The sequence below is a fragment of the Lepidochelys olivacea genome (genome assembly GCF_965140295.1).
Source record: "Lepidochelys olivacea isolate rLepOli2 genome assembly, chromosome: 4".
Taxonomy (NCBI): Eukaryota; Metazoa; Chordata; order Testudines; family Cheloniidae; genus Lepidochelys; species Lepidochelys olivacea.
Window position 1 is genome coordinate 61899266 of NC_140414.1, and position 14793 is coordinate 61914058.

The 14793-nt window shown below is 39.3% G+C and overlaps 1 protein-coding gene across 3 annotated transcripts in view; it reads right to left on the reverse strand.

Moving 5' to 3' along the window:
* The window catches only part of TTC29 (tetratricopeptide repeat domain 29), a gene marked incomplete at its 5' end in the record, with an annotated part of 206005 nt that overhangs the window by 119083 nt on the left and 72129 nt on the right, over nt 1–14793 (reverse strand). For 2 of the 3 annotated variants that reach the window (XM_084627076.1, XM_084627077.1), the window contains one exon: nt 12354–12539. The exons of the other annotated variant lie outside the window; for it this stretch is intronic. In XM_084627076.1, coding sequence (XP_084483202.1) covers nt 12354–12539 — 186 coding nt within the window. The remainder of the gene's footprint in view (nt 1–12353; nt 12540–14793) is intronic. 3 annotated transcript variants of the gene reach the window in all.

Below are 14793 nucleotides of genomic sequence, written 5' to 3' on the forward strand. Positions count from 1 at the left end.
AAATTCTACTAAAATGAAGAGACTCTCTGTAATGTGAAAATCAGATCCGTTTATCTTTTCTTAAGATTAGAACTGTAAAGGATACGCTTACTTTATTGCATTAAAGAAGTATAAACATACAGGGAAGTTAGATTCATTGAAAAGAATAGAATGATAAGAGTTTTGAATATTTTTTTTTTACAATAGTCCTTTGGGAGTATCTGCGGGAGCACTTAATTCAAAACATTCACAGTGCCCGCCAGTATTTTTTTCCTCTTACAAGAATAAACATTAATAAGATGTACTATATTTTTCCATCAATTCAATTTGCAATTTTCTCCTCCATGCTGTATGTTCAGGAGTTACTCTCAGATTTTATTAGATTGTATTAATTTGAATTGAAAATACACAATCTCTGTAACATCAATTCAATCTGGTAACTGTCAGTTCAATATCAATAACAATATATTATTTCTATGTAATAATATGCTGTTCTTTATATGGAAACTACATCCTGCATTTGGATGGGGATAGACTCAATTATCTAATAAGCCTTTTCAATCTGTCTAGTCTTCAGATCTGTCAATCTGGATTTATAGGTGCTTCCCTCTGGCCATTGACTGGCAGGGAAAAGCAGCAGCATCTGAAGACCTTTTCTCCTACTGTACTACTTCTTAAGCCTCTGATGCCACACTCTCCAGTCAAGTGCTTCCTTAGCTATCTGACACATTAACTTCTCATGCAACTAGAACAATAAAACAGCTATTGTATAAAATAATGAAGTTGTAGAATAATTTAGAAACAGTGGGTTTTTTTATATGATTACATAAAATCAATGTTTGGTAGGATTCCAAATGATGAGATCTGATGAGCAAAACTCGTTCTTTTACAGGAAGGAAAAGTCAATTTTCTGCCTTTCAGATCCTCTGATGTACATAAAAATCTTTAAATAGCAGTACGCGTATGAACCTAAAGACAGGAGTTAGTGATATTTCTTGACTGACTACCTAAGATAATTGTGGGATCTGACAGGGCCACTACATGAAGCCTATAATGTTTGGAAAGGCATGAAATGGTCTTCAGAACTAACCTACTAATAGTTCTCCTCTTTTTTTGCTCAAAAGGTAGCTTGGACAAATGGGCTTTAATTACTAATCTCAAAAATTTTCCTTCCCAGGAAATGTAATGTAGGAAAATGCACCTGGTAAATCAGTGAGTTATGAAATATATGGAAACTCTTTTCCCTGTTTTGCTTTCCTAACCTAACCTGGCCAGCCAAGATAATAGTATCTGGTTCCCAGTGGATATTAATCTTTTTTTAAATAAAGATTAAAAGACTAAAATACATGCTACATGGAAAATTCTCCATAAAAATACAATTACTAGTATATTATGCAATAAAAAGATAATGATAAATAAAAATTCAAATAGTCATATTTCTTCATAATCAAATTGTGAGTTACAATAATATTTAAGAACTAAACATATTACATGTGACCTAGACTAGTGTATTTCTTAAAGGCTTACAAATTAGAAAATTTATATTATTTTCCAGTTACAACACCCAAGATTATAAGAACCTGCAAAATACTATACTCACCATCATTTAAAATATTACAAGTGCAATAGTTGCCATTAAAAAGTTAGCATTTGAGTGGTATATGAGATCATCTGTTTTCCTCTTTTATTTAGCAAAGGAGGTATAACTGATAACCAGAACTGGTTGAAACGTTTCTGATGGAACAGTTTTTCATGAGAGAATACTGATTTGATGAAATAGAAGTGTTCTGTCAAAATTTATAGCAGGAAACTGAAATAAAACATTTAATTTCATTAAGGTTGAAATCAATTATTAATTTTGATTTTATAATTGCAATGTTCAAGGTTTATAATATTACATAATATACAAGCCAACTTGTATATTATATTTGAAATTATAATATAACAAAAGTAAAAATGATAAAATCAAAATTAATGTTGAAAAAATAATCCAAAATTTCAACTTTTCATTCCAATTCAGAATGAAACCAAATTTCAAAATCTCAGAATTTCCTGTGGAATGAGAATTCCAGTTTTCAACTGGCTCTACTGATATCTGTGGGCAAATGTTTCTTTTTAATGGCTTATTTTGTATATCAAAAACTTTAATGCCACAGGAAACAGTGTAAAAGTGAATATTTTTGAATAGTTCTTCATTGTTTTAAGACTGAAGACAAAATCATATACCTTCTCAAAGTGAAAGTCCAGAAACTATTTCCCAGGAATATTCTTTCTGATCCTTTTAAACTTCAGAGTTTAAAACAAAGAGATATTAGAAGTGTTGCTGTGTCCATTTTTTCTTAATAGCAAGATATCCCTTGTAAGTCAATCCAAATCACTACATTGTATAGACATTTTTGAAAAAAGGCATTTTTGCATTCTAAAAAAGTGAAACTAAAACATGCTGTGACAAATAAAGTGTGGGGATAGCTTCCTTTGATGGATACCCAGCCAGCCAGTTAACTGTAAAATCCCTGTTGGTAGCTGTTCTTTACTCGCTTTATTTTTAAAGGGTTAAAAATCCCCCCAGGTAAAGAAAAAGAGCTAGTGAACAGGAGTGGCTAACAGGGGAGTTTGGCGAGGGACTTCTCCAGGTGAAGGAGGAGCGATTGCGGGACGCTTGGGGTAAGTTTGTGTAACTGAAATATACCATGTGGTCTGCTGTTTTGGGGACCGTGTGCTGACCGTGTGTGCGCTGAGCCTAGTGGCCTGCTACGTGAGGCTGAGAGCTAGGAGCTTCTTGACGAAGCATCCAATCAACCCTTAACCGGGGGCAGGGCTACTCAGGCAGAGCAGGGCTTTAAAAAGTCTGCTCCTAAGCGACCAGAGGAACTAGCGAAGAAGAGCGGCTAACAGGGGAGTTTGGCGAGGGAGTTTACAGGGGGAGTGTGAGCAGGGGAAGTTTGCACTTAAAGGTCAAAACACCACTTGATAAAAACAAAGCACCAACAAGGGAACAAGCTTCGGGAGTAAAAAGAGAATGCAGGCAGAAGTCCAGTAACAGACTGGGAGCTACCCAGTTTATTGTACCCAATGAAGCATGCATGATTACCCGCCCTATGGGGTGGTGGCGTATGTATGCATTCAGTGCAAAGAGCTCCTGGCCCTCAGAGACAGTGTACAACTTTGGAGGCCAAGGTGGCTGAACTGGAGGAGCTAAAGGAGACAGAAAGATACATAGATGAGACTTTCCGGGACACAGTAGAATGGTCCCACCCCCTGTCTCACAGCCTCTGTGCTGTTGAGGAGGATGAAAGCCTCAGGGAAGGAGAACATCCAACTGGAGCAGAGGGAAACGATCCCATAGTTGGAACCCTCCTCCCAAATGATGTTGTGGTATCCTCTCACACTGAGGATACTTCTCCAGGGGAGGGAACTCCAGTTATTAGGAAGAGACAGGTATTAGTCATGGGCGATTTGATCATTAGAATCATAGATAGCTGGGTTTGTGATGATCGGGAGAACCGCATGGTGACTTGCCCGCCTGGTGCGAAGGTTGTGGATCTCTTGAGACATCTAGATAGACTTATGTGTAGTGCTGGGGAGGAGCCTGTGGTCGTGGTATATGGATGTACCAATGACATGGGGAAGGATAAGAGAGCAGTCCTGGAGGCCAAATTTAGGCTGCTAAGTAAGAGATTGAAGTCCAGGACCTCCATGGTAGCATTCTCTGAAATGCTTCCAGTTCCACGTGCAGGGCCAGTTAGATAGGCAGAACTGCAGGGTTTCAATGCGTGGATGAGAAGATGGTGTAGGGAGGAGGGGTTTAGATTTATTAGGAACTGGGGAAGCTTTTGGGAGATGGGGAGCCTATACAGGAAGGATGGGCTCCGCCTAAATCAAAACAGAACCCCGATTGCTGCCTCTTAAAATTAAAAAGGTCATAGAACAGTTTTTAAACTAAGGGCTGGAGGAAAGCCGACAGGGGCGGAGGAGCATGTGGGTCGGACATCCCTTAGGGGAGGATCTATAAATGGAGATTCCCTATGTCCAAATAAGGAGGAGAGGATGGAAAGTGATAAAATACAGGGAGGATTTGAAGAGAAACAGTCAAATGAAAAAAAGTCCCGTTCAATTACGTCATGCAATAGGGGACAGCCAAAAAATGACAAGTTTTTAAAATCTTATATACCAATGCTAGAAGTCTAAATAGTAAGATGGGTGAACTAGAGTGCCTAATATTAAATGAGGATATTGATATAATAGGCATCACAGAAACCTGGTGGAATGAGGATAATCAATGGAACACAGTAATACCGGGGTACAAAATATATCGGAAGGACAGAACAGGTCAGAGGGGGAGTGGAACTATATGTGAAAGAAAGCGTAGAATCAAATGAAGTAAAAATCTTAAATGAACTAAATTGTACGATTGATAGTAATTCCATGCTTAAAAAATAAGAATATAGCAGTAGGGCTATATTACAGACCACCTGACCAGGATGGCGTTAGTGACTCTGAAATGCTCAGGGAGATTAGAGAGGCTATTAAAATAAAAGACTCAATAATAATAATAATAATCAGGGATTTCAACTATCCCCATATTGACTGGGTACATATCACCTCAGGAAGGGATGCTGAGGTAAAGTTTCTTGATACCTTAAATGGCTGCTTCTTGGAGCAGCTAGTCCTGGAACCCACAAGAGGAGAGGCAATTCTTGATTTAGTCCTAAGTGGAGCACAGGATCAGGTCCAAGAGGTGAATATAGCTGGACTGCTTGGTAATAGTGACCACAATATAATTAAATTTAACATCCCTGTGGTGGGGAAAACTGCACAGCGGCCCAACACTGTAGCATTTAATTTCAGAAAGGGGAACTACACAAAAATGAGGTTAGATTTAGATTAAAAGGTATAGTACCAAAAGTAAAATCCCTGCAAGCTGCGTGGAAACTTTTTAAAGACACCATAATAAAGGTTCAACTTAAATGTATACCCCAATTTAAAAAACATAGTAAGAGAACCAGAAAAGAGCCACCATGGTTAAACAAAAAAGTAAAAGTGAGAGGCAAAAAGGCATCCTTTAAAAAGTGGAAGGTAAATCCTAATGAGGAAAATAGAAATGAGCATAAACTCTGGCAAATGAAGTGTAAAAATATAATTAGAAAGACCAAAAAAGAATTTGAAGAACAGTTAGCCAAAGACTCCAAAAGTAATAGCAAAATTTTTTAAAAATATATCAGAAGCGGAAAGCCTGCTGAACAACCAGTGGGGCCATTGGATGACCGAGATGCTAAAGGAGCACTCAAAGACAATAAGGCCATTGTGGAGAAACTAAATGAATTCTTTGCATCAGTTTTCACTGTTGAGGCTATGAGGGAGCTTCCCAAACCTAAGCCATTCTTTTTGGGTGACAGGTCTGAGGTACTGTCCCAAATTGAAGTGTCATTAGAGGAGGTTTTGGAACAAATTGATAAACAAAACAGCAATAAGTCTCCAGGACCTGAAGGTATTGACCCAAGAGTTCTGAAGGAACTTAAATGTGAAATTGCAGGACTACTAACTGTCATCTGTAACCTGTCATTTAAATCAGCTTCTGTACCAAATGACTGGAGGATAGCTAATGTGACGCCAATTTTTAAAAGGGCTCCAGAGGTGACCCTGGCAACTACAGGCCAGTAAGCCTCACTTTAGTACTGGGCAAATTGGTTGAAGCTATCGTACAGAACAAAATTGTCAGGCACATAGATGAACATAATTTGTTGGGAAATAGTCAACATGGTTTTTGTAAAGGGAAATCATGCCTCACCAATCTGCTAGAATCCTTTGAGGAGGTCAACAAGCATGCAGACAAAGCCTTTGACAAGGTCCCTCACCAAAGGCTCTTAAGCAAAATAAGCAGTCCTAGGATAAGACAGAAGGTTCTCTCATGGATTGGTAACTGGTTAAAAGATAGCAAACAAAGGGTAGGAATAAATGGTCAGTTTTCAGAATGAAGAGAGGTAAACAGTGGTGTCCCCCAGGGATCTGTACTGGGCCCAGTCCTATTTAACATATTCATAAACGTTCTGGAAAAAGGGGTAAACAGTGAGGTGGCAAAATCTGCAGATGATACAAAACTACTCAAGACAGTTAAGTCCCAGGAAGACTGCGAAGAGCGACAAAAGGATCTCACAAAACTGAGTGACTGGGAAACAAAATGGCAGATGAAATTAATGTTGATAAATGCAAAGTAACGCACATTGGAAAACAATGATGGGGTCTAAATTAGCCGTTACCACTCAAGAAAGAGATCTTGGAGTCATTGTGAATAGTTCTCTGAAATTATCCACTCAATGTGCAGCAGCAGTCAACAAAAAGAACAGAATTAGATAATACGACAGAAAATATCATATTGCCTCTATATAAATCCATGGTACGCCTACACCTTGAATACTGGCTGCAGATGTAGTCGCCCCATCTCAAAAAAGATATATTGGAATTGGAAAAGGTTCAGAAAAGGACAACAAAAATGATTAGGGGTATAGAATAGTTTCCGTATGAGGAGAGATTAATAAGACTGGGACTTTTCAGCTTGGAAAAGAGGCAACTAAGGGTGGATATGATAGAGGTCTATAAAATCATGAGTGGTATAGAGAAAGTAAATAAGGAAGTGTTATTTACTCCTTCTCATAATACAAGAACAAGGGGCCACCAAATGAAATTAACAGGTAGCAGGTTTAAAACAAACACAAGAAAGTATTTTTTCATGCAACACACTGTCAACCTCTGGAACTCCTTGCCAGAGGGTGTTGTGAAGGCCACTACTATAACAGGGTTCAAAAGGGAGCTAGATAGATTCATGGAAGATAGGTCCATCAATGGCTATTAGCCAGGATGGGCAGGAATGGTGTCCCTAGCCTCTGTTTGCCAGAAGCTGGGATTGGGTGACAGGGAATGGATCACTAGATGATAACCTACCTGTCTGTTCATTCCCTTTGGGGCACCTTCCATTGGCCACTGTCAGAGGACAGGATACTGGGCTTGATGGACCTTTGGTCTGACCCAATATGGCCATTCTTATGTAAGAAAAAGTGGGCACCTGACCAAAAGAGCCAATGGGAAGGCTAGAACTTTTTAAAATGGGGAAAGAAACTTTCCCTGTGTCTGTTCTCTCTGGGCTGGAGGGACAGAGCGGCAATGCTGTAAGCAGTTTAAGCCAGGTGTGATCATAAATCATCAGATCATACCTAGAACTACTTCTCTGAACTCCAAATGTGTAAGTAGATCAGAATGTTTAACTAGACGGGATCAGGTTTATTTTGGCTTGTGGATCTCCTCTGTGCTAACCCCAGATGCTTTTGTTTGCTTGTAACCTTTAAGCTGAACCCCCAAGAAAGCTGTTTTGGGTGCTTCCATTTTGTCATTGTTTCTTTTAAGATCTAGCAAAAAGCCTAAGTGCCAGATGTATTTTTTCCCTTTTTGTTTTTAATAAAATTTACCTTTTTTAAGAACAGGATTGGATTTTTGGTGTCCTAAGAGGTTTGTGCATGTTGTTTGATTAGCTGATAGGAAATTAGCTGTGACTTTCTCAGCTCTTCCCAGGAGTGTGGGGTGTGAAAGGGCTTGAGGGTACGGGGAGGAATTCCCAAGTGCTCCTTCCTGGGTTCAAAGGTGTTTTTTTTTTTTGCATTTGGGTGGTGGCAGCATTTACCAAGCCAAGGTCAGAGAAAAGCTGTAACCTTGGGAGTTTAATAGAAGCCTAGAGTGGCAAGTATTAATTTTTAAAATCCTTGCGGGCCCCCACTTCTGCACTCGGAGTGACAGAGTGGGGATTCAGCCTTGACACATGCCATCACACAGAGATGTACACAGAATAAGGGCCAGATTCTAATACCCAACAGGAGTACTTGGAGAGTAAACTACTACTCATCATGAGGGTTTCAGAATCTGGACCTAAGCTACTTTGCAGCAGCACCAGCAGCAGTTCTCTGAATATTATCTATTATTTGTATAGTGGTGGCACCTAGGAACCCCAGCCATGGACCAGAACTTCAGGGTGCTAAATGCAAAAATGATGGTCCCTGTCACAAAGGGCATATTGCCTTCACAACCCCTGGAATTGCTCCACATTGACCTGGAACCATTAAAAGTATTTTATCTAGTTGAGGGTCACATGCTTCATTGGCACCGAGACTTTCTATAAAAAAGCCACATTGATCTTGCCATCTTCAAATCCTTGCCCATCTGTTCAGTACATGGAAATTCCAATTGGAAGTGGAGATGGAAGGAGAGGGACTATGTTCTGCGACAGAATTGTGACCAAGTTTAAAAGGACTCTGGGGCTACCAGTTTCCCATCTGGTGCACTGCTGATCTGGGTAGAATGGTAAAAAGGAAAGGAGAAGCTGATATAGAGGACACCATCACAGAGGATGGGTGTGTCCTCCTTCCTCCCAGAGAGATGAAATTGGACATGAGTGGTTATTACCCAGCTGTTTGACTTGATTTGTTATGATTTTGAGTTTTGTTTTTGGAAATAAAAGCAAGCCCTGAAAAATTGGATCTTTTCTCCAATCGTCCTAAGAGGCTGGAATTTTTGTTTCCTTCTCAACTGACACGTGTGCACGCTGGTTTGCAGCAATATGTTTGGAAAACTCCAGATACTGGCTAAGCAACCCACTGGGGATCCCTACATCATTACATCCACAGGTTGGATGGTTTGCAGTGATTGAGGTAAATAGTATTTAACAGTTGCTGCATTCAATGCTCTGTGAGTGAAATCTAGCACAAGACTTTAGCACCAAAATCATTTCTTTGTGCTCACCCAATCTGTTCATTTTATTCATCAGCTGTCTCTCATTTTACACTTAGATTGTAAACTTTTCAGGGCAGTGCTCATCTTTTTGTACAATCTCTAGCACAATGGAATCTTGATCTCTAACTGCGGGTTCTAAGCATTACATATCTACAAATAAAAAATAGGGCAAATTTGCTATATTTTCCCAGTGCTGCCATTCACACTTGGGGGTGAAGTTCACCCTGAATGAATCTAGAGTCCTGCAAGGGAAAAATTGTATGTGACCACTGAATTAAAACATGCCTTATAATGTATATGTACAGAGGGACAACTAGCATGCGTAACTTTAACTTTGATATTTCAGTACTTTTGAGTGCTTCACTTTGCAACATTAACATTCTTCTAATACATTTTTGTATTTGAACATAAATTATTTCTGCCTGCAAGCATAGCAGTTGTGGAGACCCTGTTTAGAAATATGCATATAACTTCCACATAGATACTCAAGACAATCCTCTGAGCGTCTCTCAAAAATTCTTACAATAAAAATGTAATTTTTTATTGACAAAAACTAGCCATAAACAATTCAAACACCAAATGAATCATTTATTATGATGGATTAAATGGGATTCACTGGGAAAAAGATGGCAGAATTTGATTTTAATATGTTACAGAACAACAAGATGTAAGAATCCAATTTTAAATTATTGTTCTATGACCACACCTAGTAATAAGATACTTAAACATAAAGGACTTGATGCAAAGCCAATGGGAATCTTTCCACTGGCTTCAGCAGGCCTTGGATCAAACCACTAAACCAGTTTTAACCTACGTTAGGATAGGATAGATGTAACATACCAATCCTGAGCCTAAATTCAGGTGACCAAGGCTCAATTCCACAGAAAGTTTGACCTAAGTTATGTGGCAAGGAGCCTGCATTCTATGACGCTCCAGTCCAGCAGACTGGAGATTTTTCAGCTACTTCAGATAAATAAAACAATTGAGGTTTTTATTGAACTAAATATGAAAATGAGTATAACAGCAACAGCAGCTCCCCTGTTATTAAATTTAATATAAAATCTAATTTATTTGATGGTCTGTCTACATTTTTAGGGAGGAGTTTTCAAAAGTGCACAGAATTGGTCTAATGCTGCTCCCACTGATGTTGATGGGAGTTTTAACATTGTCTTCAGTGGGGACAGAATTAAGACAATACTGAATGCTTTTAAAAGTCCCACCCTAATTTGATGCAGATTTTTGAAAGTGCATAACTGAACTTTAGAAGTTGTCAAGGGGAAACTGGGTAGAGAATAGTTGGGACTTTGAGCATCTGGAAACATGTGAGTTTATGATACAAGCATATTAGTTGGATGTAATAATAATCATCAGCTGTGAGATACTTAACAAGAGCTAGGTCATAGAAGATTAGCATTGGAAGAGACCTCAGGAGGTCATCTAGTCCAACCCCCTGCTCAAAGCAAGACCAACCCCAACTAAATCATCGCAGCCAGGGCTTTGTCAAGCAGCGCCTTAAAAACCTCTAAGGATGGAGACTCCACTACTTCCCTAGATAACCCATTCCAGTGCTTCACCACCCTCCTAATGAAATAGTTTTTCCTAATATCCAACCTAGACCTCACCCACTGCAACTTGAGACCATTGCTCCTTGTTTGGTCATCTGCCACCACTGAGAACAGCAGAGCTCCATCCTATTTGGAACCCCCCTCCAGATAGCTGAAGGCTGATATCAACCCCCCACCCCACTCTTCTCTTCTGCAGACTAAATAAGCCCAGTTCCCTCAGCCTCTTCTCATCAGTCATGTACCTCAGCCCCCTAATCATTTTCGTTGCCCTCTGCTGGGCTCTCTCCAATTTGTCCACATCCTTTTTGTAGTTGGGGGCCCAAAACTGGACGCAATACTCCAGATGTGGCCTCACCAGTGTTGAATAGAGGGGAATAATCACTTTCCTCCATCTGCTGGCAGTGCTCCTACTAATGCAGCCCAATATGCCGTTAGCCTTCTTGGCAACAAGGGCACACTGTTGACTCATATCCAGCTTCTCGTCCACCATAATCCCCAGATAGCAGACACTGATACTGGCATAATTAGATCTTTGTTTGTATACTGTATCCCACTCTCCCTAGCTTTGTCTGTCTCCTGTCTTTTAGGACATAAAACTCTTCAGGGCAAGGACTTTCTCTTCATTTGTGCTGAACAAGAACCTTTGTGTTGTACCAGAATATAAATTAAAATAATTATTCAAAGTTGACCTCCCATTGAGATGTATGGCATAATTCACACATCTCAGAGCTTCTGTTTCAGATTGTCAGTGGTTTCTGGCACACACAATATTGACTTATACTTGGTATACGTTTGGAAGGTTTTCTTTGCTGGACCCAATTGTAATCTGTAGCCAAGGATAAAAGATATCGGGTATATTTAGGATATGGAGTTGAAATATAAGTATTAATTAATGTTGTAATTAGGCCTGTACGATATTTAGCATTGCCAAATTAGGCCATAGGACAAGTTACCATAAGTACATTAATCATAAACCTGCTGAGCTTGTGTCTATGTTTGTGATACGATGATGTTTCGGAAATAATTGCTGAGTTTGAACAATAATGTTATGAGAGATCAGCAGATATCACAAGATGACCGTTGATAGCTGGGGTGAAATGTTAGAGACTTCCCTAAGGTAGCCACCTGTTAGCATGGTGACAAGGTGACATAAATGTTAATGAATACAAGGGGAACTAATGAGTTATCCTGTGAAAAACGGGAAACCCAAAAAGTAGTGGGATGTGGCAATTCAAATAAGGAAAAGGGGCTAAAACTTTCATAAATATGTACAACCCCAGTGGGCGTCAACGTAACATGTTATGACAGCTGTATCCCACCCTGTGTGCCTTTGTTGAGGAGAGATGCCAGGATGACAATTGAGAGGTTTTTCTATAAGGCCTTGGTGAGAGTAATACAAATATTATACTGTCTGTACTGGTGTCTCTCTCCTTTACCAGATTGCAGTATGTGTATTGTTTGGTTGGTTAGTAAAAGTAATTATTACAGAAAAAGCACTATGTAGTCTCATGCACCGTGAGGTCCGCCCTTCTATTGGTAACCTTTCCACTGCAGTCAATCTTGGGGGCTGAATTCTCACAGATTAAAGTAGGTGTAAACCCTCACCTTGGGGTGAGTAATTGGTTAACATAACATAACCATAGGCGCACAGTCTGAGACAACATTAGCTAGTGAGAAGTTGAACAAACAGCATGTGACAAAAGGAGGTAACCTTAAAGCAAGGGAACATCTTTATTTATAAAGAAATTCTTCCTCTGTTCATATATCTTGTTTTCAGTTGAATGAGAACCTTCAAACTACAACTGGCATGTTAATGGGGTGCAAAATTCTGTCTCTAATGATGAACTGTTCTATTTGTAGATTTGCTGATCTAAAAATTTAAATTATGACAACTTCACAAACCCACAGATATTTTAGCATGAAATAATAGATTATGGTATAATATTGTGCAGAGTAATTAGATATAAACCAACAGAATGTGACTGTGTGAAAATGGAAATACATTTTGATGTAATGATATAAACTGTTACTTACCTTGTTCCTCATTGACAAGGCCCATATTTGCATGCGCTTCAGCCTCTTTTTTCCCACCATCTATTTTGATCAGCTGAGCAGTGCTTAAGCATTGTTCATAAAAGTAATTCCTTAACCATTTGTCCTCAGGGTTGTTGAAGCAGTAGGCCAAATTAAGTTGGTTATTGTACACCTCCTCATAGTACTCTTAAAATGTAAAAAAAATGACAACTCAGTCACAACAATGGAACATTATTAACTTTCAAGATGAAGGCCTCTTTGGTAAAATTAGATTTCTTTTCATATAGTAGTAGTGAACGCATAATAAACATATCAGTTAAAGGGATGTTTACTGTGCCCCATTCATCTACATACAGTTACACGCTCTTAAATAAATACTTGCTTAAACAAATATAAACTAAGAAAAAGGGATAAACTTCCAAGTAAAAGCACCACTGAAAAATGAATTGTGGCAGGAATATGAACATGAATAACAGACCAAAATATATTTCATCAAAATATGTGAAAAAGTACCTGTAACAGAAATGGACTTACTAGAAAGCATACTCCTGTGTCAGCACAACACAATGCTATGTGAATGTCAGAGCTTAGAGCAGCACAATCCCACTAAAGAAGGGAGTGCTTTATATGACTCTTAAACAATCTCCACTGATTGAGACTGCAAAAGCATTGACAGGATTCAGAATGGGCATGAGTCTGAAACAGAATCACTGTCTGTATCTAAGGGTATGTATACATTGCAATTAGACACCTGTGGCTGGCCCACGCCAGCTGACTTGGGCTAAGGGGCTGTTTAAGTGCAGTGTAGACATTATGAGGACATCCCACCTTGGAAGGTCCTAGAGCTCAGGCTTCAGCCCGAGCCTGGATATCTATACTGCAATTAAACAGCCCTGAAGACCGAGCCCTATGAGCCTGAGTCAGCTGGCATAGACCAGCTGCGGGTTTTTAATTGCAGTGTAGACATACCCTTAGTGGTTGTAGTGAAGGAGGTAAAGGGAAAACAAGGAAACCAATAATATCTGAAAAAAAAATCCTATATTAAACATATTTATCTAACTAATCTTGACTATTTTCATATCCATTTTACGCATTACAAGTAAAAAGGAATAATGAAAAAGACTAATAGTATTCATGTACATTTCTGTTTCTAGTTCCTTAAAAACTGTGTTACAAATTAATGGCAAGACTGAAACTTTATATTTTGCTACGAATAAGGGATAGTGCATAGAGGTGCTGCCCACAAAGCAGCTCTGGAAAGTACATGTGACTCAAACCCTAAATTCCTTGGCTTAAAAGGAGAAAACAGTCTGCTCCTGCTCTTTACCAATAGCAGATTACTTCCTAGTGGCATGCTGAGAGAACATAAGAATGTGGCCATACTGGGTCAGATCAAGGTCCATCAAGCCCAGTATTCTGTCCTCTGACAGTGGCCAATGGCAGGTGCCCCAAAGGGAATGAACAGACAGGTTATCAAGTGATCCATTCCCTGTCACCCAATCCCAGCTTCTGGCAAACAGAGGCTAGGGACACCATTCCTGCCATCCTGGCTAATAGCCATTGATGGACCTATCTTCCATGAATCTATCTAGCTCCCTTTTGAACTCTGATATAGTAGTGGCCTTCACAACACCCTCTGGCAAGGAGTTCCAGAGGTTGACAGTGTGTTGCCCTTTTCCAATTCCAATATAACTTTTTTTGAGATGGGGCAACCACATCTGCACGCAGTATTCAAGGTGTGGGTGTACCATGGATTTATATAGAGGCAATATCTATCCCTTTGTTGATGATTCCCAACATTCTGTTCTTTTTGTTGATGGCTGCTGCACATTGAGTGGATGATTTCAGAGAACTATTCACAATGACTCCAAGATTTCTTTCTTGAGTGGTAACAGCTAATTTAGACCCCATCATTGTGTATGTATAGTTAGAATTATGTTTTCCAATGTGCATTACTTTGCATTTATCAACATTACATTTCATCTGCCATTTTGTTGCTCAGTTTTGTGAGATCCTTTTGTAGCTCTTAACTACCTTGAGTAGTTTTGTATCATCTGCAAATTTAGCCACCTCACTATTTATCTCTTTTTCCAGATAATTTATGAATATGTTAAATAGGACTGGGTCCAGTACAGATTCCTGGGGGACACCACTTTTTACCTTTCAGTAAATTGATTCCATTTATTCCTACTCTTTGTTTCCTATCTTTTAACCAGTTACAATCCATGAGAGAACCTTCCCTCTTATCCCATGCTTACTTATTTTGCTTAAGAGCCTTTGGTGAGGGACCTTGTCAAAGGCTTTCTGAAAATCAAAACACACTATATCCATTGGATCTCCTTTGTCTGCATGCTTGTTGACCCTCTCAGAGGACCGTTCAAGGGCTCCATCCACTCTCCATCCACCTGCGAAAGTAAGGATGAAGTAGCAGCCTCACAGA